General features: G+C 42.8%; 1 protein-coding gene across 3 annotated transcripts in view; it reads left to right on the top strand.

Annotated features, from left to right (window-relative positions):
- myo1b (myosin IB) overlaps nt 1-13,263 on the top strand; it is a 69,490-nt gene that overhangs the window by 19,144 nt on the left and 37,083 nt on the right. For all 3 annotated transcript variants that reach the window (XM_084361130.1, XM_084361129.1, XM_084361128.1), the window contains exon 4: nt 11,928-12,022. In XM_084361130.1, coding sequence (XP_084217256.1) covers nt 11,928-12,022 — 95 coding nt within the window. The remainder of the gene's footprint in view (nt 1-11,927; nt 12,023-13,263) is intronic.

The raw sequence follows: 13,263 nt of genomic DNA, 5'->3' as shown, positions 1-13,263 counted from the left end.
GACGGCAGATGTTTTTCTTTCAGTTGTCAAGTGAAGTCTGAAAATGTCACAACATGAAAAACGCAATCTGGGTACATTTTCATCAACTCGACTGAAGAAAAATGGAAGAAAAAATGTGTTGATGAGAATGCATGTACCAGCTTTTTTTGTAGATGACAATAATTCCCCAAATTGTATCCAGAGATTTGACCTTCAGTCACATTTTTGTGATATTTGGAAGGCTTTTGAACGGTTTTCATTTTGAATATCTTGATTCTCAAAAAAAAAAAAAACCCTGAGTGTAAACCCAGCTGAGGACCGCTCATTTGTCCATCATTTCCTCAGCCGGCCAATTTAGCAAACTGCTTTCTGCCCAGATGAGGCGCCTCATAATTAACCGGCAGGTGTTTCCCTCCCGTCTACACACTGTCGAGTCATTAGACGCGAACTAATCAGCGGCCTTTCTCTGCGCAGAGCGGCATTACAGATGGCCAGGAGTCATCTTTTGTACGTCCCGTGCCACCCAAGCCAGACACACAGATTGAGGGGAGTGTGTGCGGACAGGCTATAGCCCCGTGTCTCTAGGGTAGGATCGCATTTCCCCAATGTTTAATGAGGTATTGCGACCCCCGACGCTCTCTCAGTACTCAATACCTTGTGCCACTGGAGCACTGGCTACAGGGGTGCATCGTGACTGGCTAATGGAGCAGAGAGGCCCCGTGCAAGGCGTATGTCAGAGTTCTCAGCTGCCATGCACACGACCATGACAGCCTGACTGTGAGATCTGCTTTATTATAGAGTTTTGACAGTGAAAAATACTACGGCATGCTGTGCCTCATCATAGCATGTTATGTTAGCCGTATGTTGATTTCCATTCGCTTTGGTTTTTACCTTTGCTCTTGTACAACTAAACAATGACTCTACTGTAAACAGAGTCTGTCGTATCTCTGGAGTTTTGCAGAATGTGCAGTGTATACAGTGTGCATGCTTGACTTGACCACGAAGCATTGATTGCATTAAATCAATTATTGCTATAACCGCAGTACCCTCTGTGTCAAAAGCACAGAAGTAGTTCAGAGGTTAGGTGTGGGAGTGAGCTAATTGTGTTGAGTGCCTACCCGATCAGCATCACACCAGAGGCATCCCCTCCAACAATCTCATCCTAAGTAATGTCTATGTACATTATACTGATTATTGGGGGCGATATTCAGTATTTTTCGATTATCCGCATCAGTATTTTTTTCTTTGTCAGAGTGCCAGTGAACTATATTGATTTAAAATGAAATATTTGGCTCTGAAGCAGCTTTCTTCCTCTGTCTGTGAGCTCACTAAATTCCCTGCGCACAACACTATCTGATTGGTTACGTGTCACAAATAATAGCCTATGGATAGTCTTCATAGTAATGAGTGAAGTAATCAAATAAAAGCAGTGGAGAGGAAGTATAGAGTTGCAGAAAATGGAAATACTCAATTAGATTTCCTCAAAATTGCACTTAAAGGGTAATTCCACCAAGGTAATTCTAATGCTTGAGGAGTGCTAATGCATATGTGAAAAAAGTAGTGTAAAGCCTTTTGTGGCTCCAGAGGAAGCTGCATGTAATGGAAAGATGTCACTCAGTGGCTAAATTGCATTGTGGGAAATGTAGTTGCCACAGCATTGCACTTCAAACTCATTATGGACAGTTTAGAAACAAATCGATACAGCAGAACCAGAGATATCATCTTTTTTATTCTTCTTCCTTTACAAAACTCGGTGCCTACATTACCCACAATGCAATGTAGCCACTGAGTGACATCACAGGAGGCAATTTATCAGATTACATGCAGTTTCCTCTGGAGCCACAGAAAGCTTCATACTACTTTTTTCACATATGCAGTAGTTTCTCCTCAAGACCTGTAAACACACTTTAATATATAAACTTGGTGGAGTAACCCTTTAAGTACACTTCTTGAGTATATTGTGCTTATTATTCTATAATGATGTGTGGCTTCTCAACAGGTTATAAAAAACATGTGTTTTTTTGCTGTAGTCTTGTATTGAGCTAAATTTCCCAGTGCGAGAACAATCGTACATGAACAGCAGTCGTGTTCAGCATTTGTCACTCTGGCGTTATTACAGGCATCTTTCTATCAAACCGCCTCCAAGTTTGTGAGAACAAATGAATGAGGCTGTATTCTGCAACGTGAAACTCCCAACTGCCCATTCAGTTGGGTTGGGATTCATTTTAAATCCGATCATTAGGCATAAGACTGGGTGTTGTTTTACAAGCAGGTTTAAGATAAAAGATCCATGGTAACTTACCGCTCTATCTGTGGTGAGGCTGGACTTTGGATCCATTTACTGCATTATGGCATCATACCTGTGTTTGCATTTCCTGTTTTCCTGTTCTGTTTTTAAGTAAAAGGGGTACATCTCGTAAGATAATGTGTCTATTTGCTCCTCACCTTGTGTTGATCTTACACACTATCCTACAATAGTTGTAGTAATAAAGGAATATGGATGTTAGTTTTAAGAAAGTCTCTATAAAATAGTACACATCTTTTTGGATTTGTACATTCGTCCCATTTTTGTTATCCATTACATCTGCTGTTGTTTGGTAACAGGCTGCCACGTGCCCACTGTTTTGTTATTACATAAAAAGGACTGTTTTCAAGGAGAACAGAACCTGTACGTAGGTAGATTTAAGTGGGCACTCGTCGGAGTGGCATTTTGACTCAGGTGGGTAGAGCGAGTCCTCTCCAGCATGTGTGTTGGCGTAATGGTGAGCTCGGTGAACCTCGAGAGAAATGAGTGTGTTTGTGTGCGTTTGTGTGTGTGTTCCTTCTCCCACCCACCTCTTCAACCCTAGAATGAAATGCAAATGTGTTAAATTGGATAATGCAACCATTTGTAATCAATTGCTACATTTATGCATAGAGGCAGCACTCTCCCGCTGACTTCTTCTGTGAGAAACGCACACAATTCCAGTCTCTGTCTTCCCTCGAGCTTATAGATCCAGAACAGAGCTGGGTGTTTAATTTGCAAATTTACTAATGCTGACAATTGACGCCTAATTATGTTTCTGTGTTTCCGGTATGTTGTAGGTAGATTTCCCAGTGTAAACATAATGTCCGTGGTAAAGTTTGGCCTGGGTTTTGACCAGGACCGGAAGCTGTAAAAATTTCTTTTTAAAAATGTAATTTAAAAAATGCCAGAAACGGTATATATATTATTATTCTGTATAGACTTTAATTTACCCCATTTCTCAAAATGTTTGAACCAAGTTGTGTGTGGTAGCACCTGCTCAGCCTGCTGACAATCATTAATAGAGACCAGGTTATGAATTCCTCTTGTTTTCAAAGACAATGCACCGCCGATAGCTTAACACGACACTGGTTAAACATTGCCCGCTCGCTCATTTATTGCTTCCGTGGAATAAGATTTGATTTTATAGGTTTCCTTTTGCCGGTGACTCTCCAAATACCGTTGTGAAATCTCTCTATTCATGGCCAGAACAATTGGCATCAAGCTTTTTATCTGTGTACACAGCTTGAATAAAAACACAGCAGAGGCATACCAAAATGGAGGCAAAAAGATAAGACTCATATCAGTGTAAAATATTGTTCCACCATGGAGCCTTATATCTTGGACTATAAGATATATTTTGTATTTATTTTTCAGGTCGGTAGCTTTTGTTTGCAGTAAAAAAGGACAAAAAAGTTTGTTGGGGCACACTTTCGGGGTCTAACTGCTGCTGAATCCTCTTTTTTTTGGCCTCTAATTACATTTTAAGTTGTCTATGCACATTTTTGCATATTTGGTCGAACACAGCAACACCGTAGTTGAAGCAATACAATCGAGAATCTGCTGTTTCTCTACTGAAGTTCTCCGTTTTCACTGCGCGGCTCGTCTGCAGTCGTGTTAGGGCAGCTTGCGATTGGTCACGTGGAAATCAAACAAGCTGTCAAACAGATTTGGAAGCGATTTGTGTGGATTGAGGATTCAGCTGGCTGTGGAAATTTGGCCAAGACGTCCCAAAGGGTCAGGCTGGCATTACACAGCAAAACCAGTAAAAAGCTAATGGAAATCTAATTTGCCCGACATCGTTGCGGGGTTAAGCTCGTGTCAGCTAATCTCCTCCGCCAAGCTGTTGCTATATCGAGGCAAAATTATCGATAGTTTATCAGTGTTATGTTCGTTTTCAGTTGGATGAAGCACATGTACTCTGTGAATCAGGTCAGACCTCCATCTTGCAGTTACAACAAGAAATAAGCCACATGAAGATGCAAAAAAATCTGTAGGAAAAACTAGATTTTCTGGCTCAATCATGTTAAAACCCTTTTCTTGGATTTTTGGCTGTCCATTGTTTACACTGTCAGCTGATCGTAGACATGGAGATGAGCCGTTGTGACAGATTGATCACTGTCATGCTCTTTTCACTGTGTTGAGGTGTATATATTTCTTGTGGGAGGAGGTCTTAGTTTCAGCCTTTGCTGTTGGATGTCAGTGCTGCTTTGATTCGCTGTTGCGTGAGCTCCAAAAAGTTGAAAACGGTTTCATCTTCCCTACATCTTATGAACTACAGCCATGTCTCTCTTAGCTTTCAACTGTTATATTTCACTGTAAACTGTTTACTTTTGCTCTGGAAAAAGAAACCCATGACAACTTTATTCCCTTCCACCAAAACCTCCCAGTCTGTGGCCTCCTCATTTTCTGGTGTGGAGCAGGAGAAGGTGTCACCCACCACTGTGGTGCCGATCTGGGCAACATTACAGTGTTGGTCAAACCCACAATGACTCTGTCTATAGTCTGAATGGGCTCAGCAGGTCACATGGTCAGCCTGAGGCCTCTGCCTCTTTGAAGACATGCCAAGTGATTTTGTACTAAATTAGGCATAACAGTTTATTTCTATGCAGCCTTTGTATACGGGTGAGTAAGTGTGCAGGGCTTGTTGCAATGCCTGTCGGCCTCACACAGTTTTTTTATATCTCCGTTGAGGCGACATCTGCGGCCGAGGGCATTATGTATTTCGGGTTGTCTGTCCGTCCATCTGTCCATCTCATTTTCATGAACGCGGTATCTCTGGAATTCCTTGAGGGAATTTCTTCAGATTTGTCACAAATGTCTACTTGAACTGAAGGATGAACTCATTAAATTTAAGTGGTCAAAGGTCACTGTGACCTCACAAAACACATTTTTGGCCATAAATCAAGAATTCATACGCTTATTAATGTCTACCAGGATAGAAATAGTGAAGTGATCACATCTTATATCCAAAGGTCAACTTATCTGTGACATAACGTTCTGCAAAACCACTCACAAACTGATACAGATAATGTCAATATAACATACTACCTTTTTCTTGAATGCCATGAAAGTCTTGGAAGGAAACTACAACTTAACTGGTTGGCTGAGAAACTTAAAATCTAGTGTATAAGACATAATCCACTTTTGAGATGGGTCATAGGTCCTTCAAAAAATACATGTAATGTGATGTTGGGATCATTCCAGTGCAGCTACAGCAGAATTAAACAGAATAACCTGTAACAAAATACAACAGAACATCTTCTTTTGGTGTCAGTCCTGAGAATCGAAGAGCAAGGTCATCTTTTTAGACTCTTTCAAGGAGAAATTGTCCAGTACAGAATGTTTAACTTAAGGTCGGTCGGTCTGCATATGTCAGCAGAACTTTGCTTCAGGGTCAAGATGTGCTTTACTGCACTTTTCAAGGCCTCTGAGAGCCCGAAGTGACCAGAAACGCCACAGTGGAAGGCTGAGAAGTGAACGAAATGAGGAGCAGGATGAAGAGAGGAAGTCCTCAAACCTGACAGAGCTGGTGCTTTCTGGGCTATAAAAAGCCATCTTGCTCCTCTGTTTCCATCATCCTGTCTGTGGCTGAGCACATGTGGCCATGTATTTTTTTTTTTTTTCCCTTAAGTGTGTTTTTCTACATCTTCTAGCCAAAAGAGCAAGGCCTTTGTCATTTATCACTGTGTGAAATCTCATGACTCAGACAAATCCATCAGCTCTTTAAACCCTTTCAACACCTGATTATTGGAAGTCATTTGAATATTCAGTTTTTATGCTGCATGCTGATTCATATAAATCCGGCTCAGAGGATTGTTTGTGCGAGTGTTGCTCTGAGGATGTTTTGCTACCTTACTCAGCGTGCTGCTTTCCTGCGTTTCAAGGATCAGACAAACAACTTGAGCCTGTGTTTTCCCCCTTTCTGGAACACTAAATTGCTGTGCAGAAAAGTAAATTAAAGCCCTGGACCCCCTTAAATCTTGATGCGTGGGTGGGTGGAGTATCAATGAGTAATTTAGCAGGTCTCAGACAACATCTACTGTAGTGAGTGTTGAATAAATTAGAGATGTGTGGCAGAAGAACTTCACTCCGAGCTTTTAATTTATTCTTTATTGCACCTTGAGAGGGATCTCTTGAATATAGACTCCTGCGTCTGATATTTGCCAGGTTCTTGCCCTGTGTGATGATCCTCTCCTAACCACCTGTTTCACAGCAACATGTTGGTTGTTATAACCAATACACAGATGGGCCACATCTGTCAGAACCAAGACCTTTTGTCTGTGTGTATCAGCTCCCTGCTCGCCCACGCCAGCAGTTTCGCCCACAACCTCTGAAAGCACACCAGTGTACTGGATTTGTGTGTTTCTCGCAACAGCCACCCACTCTCCCACCTGGTCATAAAGCGTCAGGAAAAGAGTTGCTTCCTTGGCCGCTCCATCAGAGCCGGGCGGATTTCCTGTGGCCTCTGGAGGAGCCGGATCACGCTGAGATCACAGGCTACTGTACGCCCCCCCCCCCATGCATACAAATAAATAATAGAAACGTAGCTGGATTTAGCATCGAAGTATGAACAGAGGTCATCCATTTTCAGGCTGGAAAATGAACAAAGTTGTTCAAAGGAGTATGTAAATGCGCTGCATGTCAGTATGAGGGCATGACTAACAGCCTCTGAGAAAGATTATTATTGTTTGCAAAAAGTCCTGTCATCTTCCAGAAGCTGGGTGGGCTGCACTCCAGACCATACATTACAGCTTCATTAGCATCTACAAATCACAACTTTAAAGTGCGCAGAATGTGCCCTCAAAGTACTCCACCCTTTTTAAGATTCAGGTCACACACTGCAGGCCCATCATCTCCTCCTGTGTCCCAGTTACCAGAGGTTGGTAGTAAAAAGAACTGACTAGACTATTTTCTACTGCTTACCTCATGCCAGTGTGGCTTTGTGTTCACCGCTGCCACGTGCAAGCCCAAATTACAGTCTGGAGGCAGATGTGAAGGGGAGGTGCCAAGCAGCGCTTCTGGTCCAAGGCCTTATCCCAGCCTAACCCCGCACACTGAATCAGCGAGGCCGCTGGGATTTTGGTGCCTCGCTCGCTGCTTCCTCTGCCTTTGATGGTGACCTTGGTGCTTCATCATTATTTTGATTTTCACATTTGTGAAGTGGTGCAGCGAGTTACCGTTCAAACTGCTTTCATGGCCCTAATGATAGCACAATGTTCTAGCCACAGGGGCGCACATTAATTGTAGTTCTGCTGTGTTTTTCTTGCTTTTGCATGTGGGAATAAAAGTACAGATTAGTTTCTTGTGAGAGGTCGGCTGTGGCTTGGACTTTTTTTTTAAATGTTGAAGATTTAAACATGGATTTCTGGGTGTGGCCCCTTGCTTCTGCTAACTTCTATTCATATTGTGATTAATGGCCATTCATATTCATATGACTAGCTGGTGTGTGTGTGTGCGGGGGGTGTCTGGCAAAGGACCTCCCACTCCTATTCTCGCCCCTAACTCTTCTTTCTGGTACACCCCCCTCCACCCCCAGCACTGGCCTCCTCCGGGGTGAAATAATTGTGTGATGGTTTGGTCATTGTCAGGATCAGGTCAGGCAACAGGAGTGTTTTCACAAAGCAGACATCTGCTGCGCTGTGCTACCCTTTTCAACAGTGACGTAATGTCCCGTGGCAAGTCTCATCCACACCAACGTGGTGTACAGGAGAGGGGTAGGCGTTAGGCTGTGATCCCAGATTGTGGGGGTGGGGATTTCTGAGTGAGAGGCTTGTGCTTTGATGGACAGAGGGAATGATTTGATGCAACTGAGGGCACCAAAAATGATGGCCAGTACGTACGTTGAGTGCAGATGTATTTGTTAATCTGAAACCTGCATTGCTGACATCCTTGTTAATTGATCAGTGGAATAATAAGAAACAAATTTGTATATTAAGGTTTTTGTAAGGCGTGTCACGTTCAAAGTCATGATCACACCAGTAAACGGGGAACAGTGGAGAGCAGCATGGAGACCGGTGACGATGTCAAGGAGGTTATATTCTGATATCTTTTACTTCAGTCTCGCTTTTTAAACTCAACACCGACTGAGCGCTGCTTGATGAGAGCAGGGTTGAAAAGCGGCAATGTCCTTAACTTCAGCGTTAATCGCAGCATGGCTTCACAGAAAAGGTGTAAATTGGCTTGTCCACCCACGCGTCATTTTTCCATCACAGCTGTAGCTGGAGCCGATAAATACACAGAACTACTGCAGAGTTATTTGACCCAGGAATATATGCCCATTGTACCCTTTCCAACTGAAGGCAAAAAGGCAGATATTAGTGGGTGTTATTGGGTTTTTGTCCAGTGTGAATGCAGTTTAATTGTTGTACTCAGTGCAAATGTACATGATTGCCCAATCTATCTATTGAAAGCGCTGCAAAAATTACTTTTTTAAAATTACTCACAACTAAGAAAGTCTCAAAAATGGTTTTCAATAGATTCCCATTATAAAAGAAACCTCTGCAAAGCTGTTGACAGGACACTTCCCTGTCCAAACAAACTCTAACGTAACTCTTCTTCCTATGACTTTCTAAACCATGAAGGTTTATTTTTGCAAAACTGTGTGTGTGATGTGATTCCAATGCAAAGTCCCTAGGCCAAGCAGGGGCGAGGATTTGATATTACTGGCTACCATCTTGGAAACTATTTCTTCTAATGAATCAATGCTGTTCACATGAATCCTTGTGTCATGCTAGATGAGCACAAGATACCAAGGACAGCAAAAACAGGGACCTACATCTATAAAAAAAAGTCCATCATAGCTCCTCTTTTAACTAACTACACCAGCTTGATCCACAGGAAGTTTTATGATGAGAAATTCTGCTTTAGTGTACCCCCTTTCCTGATGGTTTATTGGTGGAGGGCCCACACTGGGGGCTGATGAGGGAGAAGGGACTGCAGGGCTGCATGGGCTCTGGTCCAAAACCATGTGTGGTGGTGCAGAACCTTAAGCTCCATTAGCCAGCCTGAGCTTTAACTTCGTATTGTGGCCTGGAATGCATTCATCTGGCTGTCCATCTCTGGCCCCCTCTCGGTCATGGCTTCTTACTAGCAATCAGCTACTTTTCAAATCGGAGGTCAGTGTTAGTTCAGCTTGTGATTATATGCTCCCAGTTCTGCTCCTTACCGCACCGACTCCACTAATACATTCATCTTAGTAGCCCAAATTAGATTTAGACATTAGCTGCTTTTTCCACGTCTTGGTGTATTTGTGGAAGTTGGACTGGATAACGATCAAAAAGTAGAATGATGCTGCATAACCGTTCAGCATACGGCTTTAAATGCAATCTGAACATCTCCCTCAGAAATCACTTTGAACCTTGTCTAGACGCCACACTACATTTCGATGTGCCGTGTCCTTCAATCTGACAGCATTGCCTGTGCAAGTAAATGTAACTTCAGCAACAGCGCTCAAGAGTTCGATATCCCATTTCAGACCCAGCCACAGAGCCTGTCAGTAGCGCTGTATGCATCTGTGGATGTCAGACATTCCTTTCTGCATTCATGTCTAGTACACTTTGTGCGTATAAATGCTTGATTAATGATATTACTCAGACCTGGGAGACTTGGAGTGCCCCTACCCTCCAGGCTAAGGCTAAATTAGACACTGGGGAGAGACTATTTTGATGCATTCCTCCAAAATTACCTCAAGCTAGATTTACCCTGTACTCAATGTGAAACGTACGAACAGAAAGATTTTGATCTTATCTTGATATTTAAAAAGATTAAGTCCTTGATGGTTTTCAAGCGAGCAACAGTGAGTTATATTAAGACAGTCCACCTGTAGAGCCTGGATTGTAGAAAATTAGATTTCTATCTCTTCCTTTATTACAAAGCTGGTCTTGGTAGTGCAGCCCATATATTTGAAGAAACTGCTTCAAATGAGCTGTCAGGACTTCTGTAAGTCAGTCCATCAGCGACACCCCCAGCATGGCCGTGGTGGCAAATACACCAGCAGAGCTAAGGCCAAGCCCCCTGGAAACAGGGCAGGCTTTGACGCCAATTTGACATAGCAACCAAACAACACGTGATGCACACTGGCTCAAAAATACTTCTCCCCATAAGCTTACATTGTAAAAAATGCATCTGTAAAAATGCTGTATACATTTCTTTAGTTCTTTTTACGATCAGAATTTGAGCCACTTGGTCTGATGACATTTGTAAAGTCTAGACGAGCCGTATCATTGCATTGTTTTTATTCTCATTAAAGTTAGCAGACGGCTAAACCAGAAGTTAGCCACTCGACTGGTGGAAGGTCTGTAGTAAGTGCACTCTATGGTCCGCACAGTATGGAAGCTATGCTATGCTGTGAGAGCTGCCCAATCAGCGCAGACTGGGCTTTTGGGAGGGGGGGGGCTTTAAAGTGACAGGAACTTAAATGAAGCGTTCGAACAGATGTAAACATTTTCTAGTAGTCACCCTAAAAAAAAGGTATGAATCTGAAAATTAGCCTAACATTGGACCTTTTTAGGGAACTTCAGCATGGCAGTTACCATGCCATGTTCTCCCTAGTTACCCTTAAGCCCAGTTTCCCTCCTGTGATGATCCAGACAGACTCATGGAGACTTTCCTTAAACGTTAACACGGCTCTCCTTGGAGGTCTTGGATGAGTACAGTCTTCCGAATCCACTTCTCAAACTAGCTCACAGCAAAGACATTTTAAGTGTGTCATAAGGTAAAATCACAGCTATTACCAGACGCGGCTTTGGAAAAAATTCCTGAGTAATGAATGCCAAAGTACGGAGGGGGGGGGGGGGGAGTCGAGGAAAGCTAATTTGCAGTCTCGTGTCCTGCTGGAGGAGAAAGTCAGAACACGGTTCTTGCAGCACCGTACACGACTGTTTTCTTGCCAAATGGAAGCTGTAAAAAAAAAAAAAAAATATTGCTTCAGCCTCACCCTTCAGTGTTCCCTCTTTGTGGGTGTATCACACAGAAATTACAGACCGCTGTGCCACACAAAATAAAAAATTGACATTGCGATGTGGCCGTCACACCATCCACACCCTTCTCTCAAACCATAAAGAGAACAACTAATATATTGTTCTGGAATCCAGTGAGGCGGGTGAAGCTGCAATAATCAGTCCCACTTTCCCATTGTATCACTGTCCTGGAATGTGTGACAATAGACTTCGTTTATAATAGGCACTCCTCTTTTATCGTTCAATCTACTGAGGGTTGGTTTACATTCTCAGCGACACCTGCCAAGATATAATCAAAGGCTTTTAACATGCAAAAATCCTTAAAAGTTATGTAATGGTTAAAGCAACAAGTTTACCTTAGGAAAAATGGGTTGTAAGCATCTAAATGTAGCGTTTTTTGTGTGCATGGGTGCAGCATCCACATCATAACTAAGTTCAGGAGAAGAAGTAGGAAGGTTTCCAAATATCGAAGCCAAATCCCAAATGTGAACTGGCCAGTGTAGCTAAATAAAGCTGCTGTGGCTGTCCCACAGATGCGACCTAATTTCTGATAAACTCACATGCTATTGATTAGGGAACTTATTTTTACACTACTATCTGTACATCAACTCCAAAAACATCCTGGAAAACAGGAATATTGTGTAAGCTTGAGGCCATGTGCTTGTAATATGAAGGCTTATGACTTTGTGCTTTCTGTCTTCCAGCTACGCTTTGGCAGATGAGGCCTACCGTTCACTGAGGGACCAGGACAAGGACCAGTGCATCCTCATCACAGGGGAGAGCGGGGCTGGGAAAACCGGTAAGTGGCTAAACGCTAACTGTTGTTCAACTCTTGTTTATACCCGGGGAAATTTGACTCACGATGATCACCCGGCTATTCATACCACAGATGTCCTTGGCATAAACACACGCCTTAAGGCTATGGATATCAGTAATGCATCTGCTGCCAGTGCGAACATGAAAAGTCCTTCATTTATCAGAAGCCAACAAGAAAAATAATCACGAAGAGTAAAAAATGACCCTGTAGATAGCCAAGAAATCCCTGCAGAGTTAAAATGTGTCATCAGGCCTTCTTATGTGGAGCGCCAGAACAAAAGTCTGTCTGAAGCGTAGTCAAAACGTATATCTAAAGGCCGCCGCGAGATAAGGATTGTTATGTTCGAAGCCACAGTGAAGATTTAGATCAGCTCTATCGTTTTTTTGATGCCAGTTCTTTGAGAGCATCATGTCGCTACATGACAGCACCTACCAGTGTGCTGACACTCTGCAGGCAACTGCCACACTCGCCAGTTAAGAAACTTTAAAAACTCATGTCGCGGTGCAGAGTCACATACCTCACAGAAACCCAAGAGGAATGGAATTTCCTGGTCTCTGTTGGCAGCGCTGTGTCGCAGGTAAAGGTCATATTGAGTTGGCAGAGCACAAACTGCGGGATATAAGTCTTATTTCACTTCATAAAATATCTTCCTGTACAGTAAAGACACAGACATCTTGACTCTCTCCAAAAGCCAGTTATTGCACTGTACTGCAGCTTACACTTAATTGTGGTTCTCACTGTCTGCTTCAAATCCCCAAACTGTCATCTACCACGCTGCTATTTCATGTGCTCAGCAGACTTTAAGTGTGGGAGTGATTCGTCATTACAAATGTCCATTTGGTTCCAATTACATCCGTCCACGTGGCTGTAATCAAGAGGTGGGCAGTATGGGAAAGAATGATTTATGTCAGCGTTAACTATCACAGAAGTCCTGATATCATATGTCAAAAAAATTAATGTAGTTCATGTAATTGTATTTATGTATGTATGGCTGTCCCCTCCTCATTAAAAATGTCAGTCTATCATGCAGCAAGCATTTGTTTAATACTGCACTGATGCCATCATTTGCCAGTATCGATGGTTGATGGTTTGAAACTGCTAGAACATTGATCTCTGGCTGGAGCTCAGATTTCACACCATAACCTTTCCCTGTCGCACTTTGGCACAACCATTTTAACAAAAGCCACCGTCAACACTAGGGATGCACCAATATATCTGCTGAA

Source organism: Pagrus pagrus (genome assembly GCF_965226575.1).
Source record: "Pagrus pagrus genome assembly, chromosome: 9".
Lineage (NCBI taxonomy): Eukaryota > Metazoa > Chordata > Actinopteri > Spariformes > Sparidae > Pagrus > Pagrus pagrus.
Note: the sequence above shows the minus strand (reverse complement) of the source record. Positions and strands in the feature narration are given on the sequence as shown.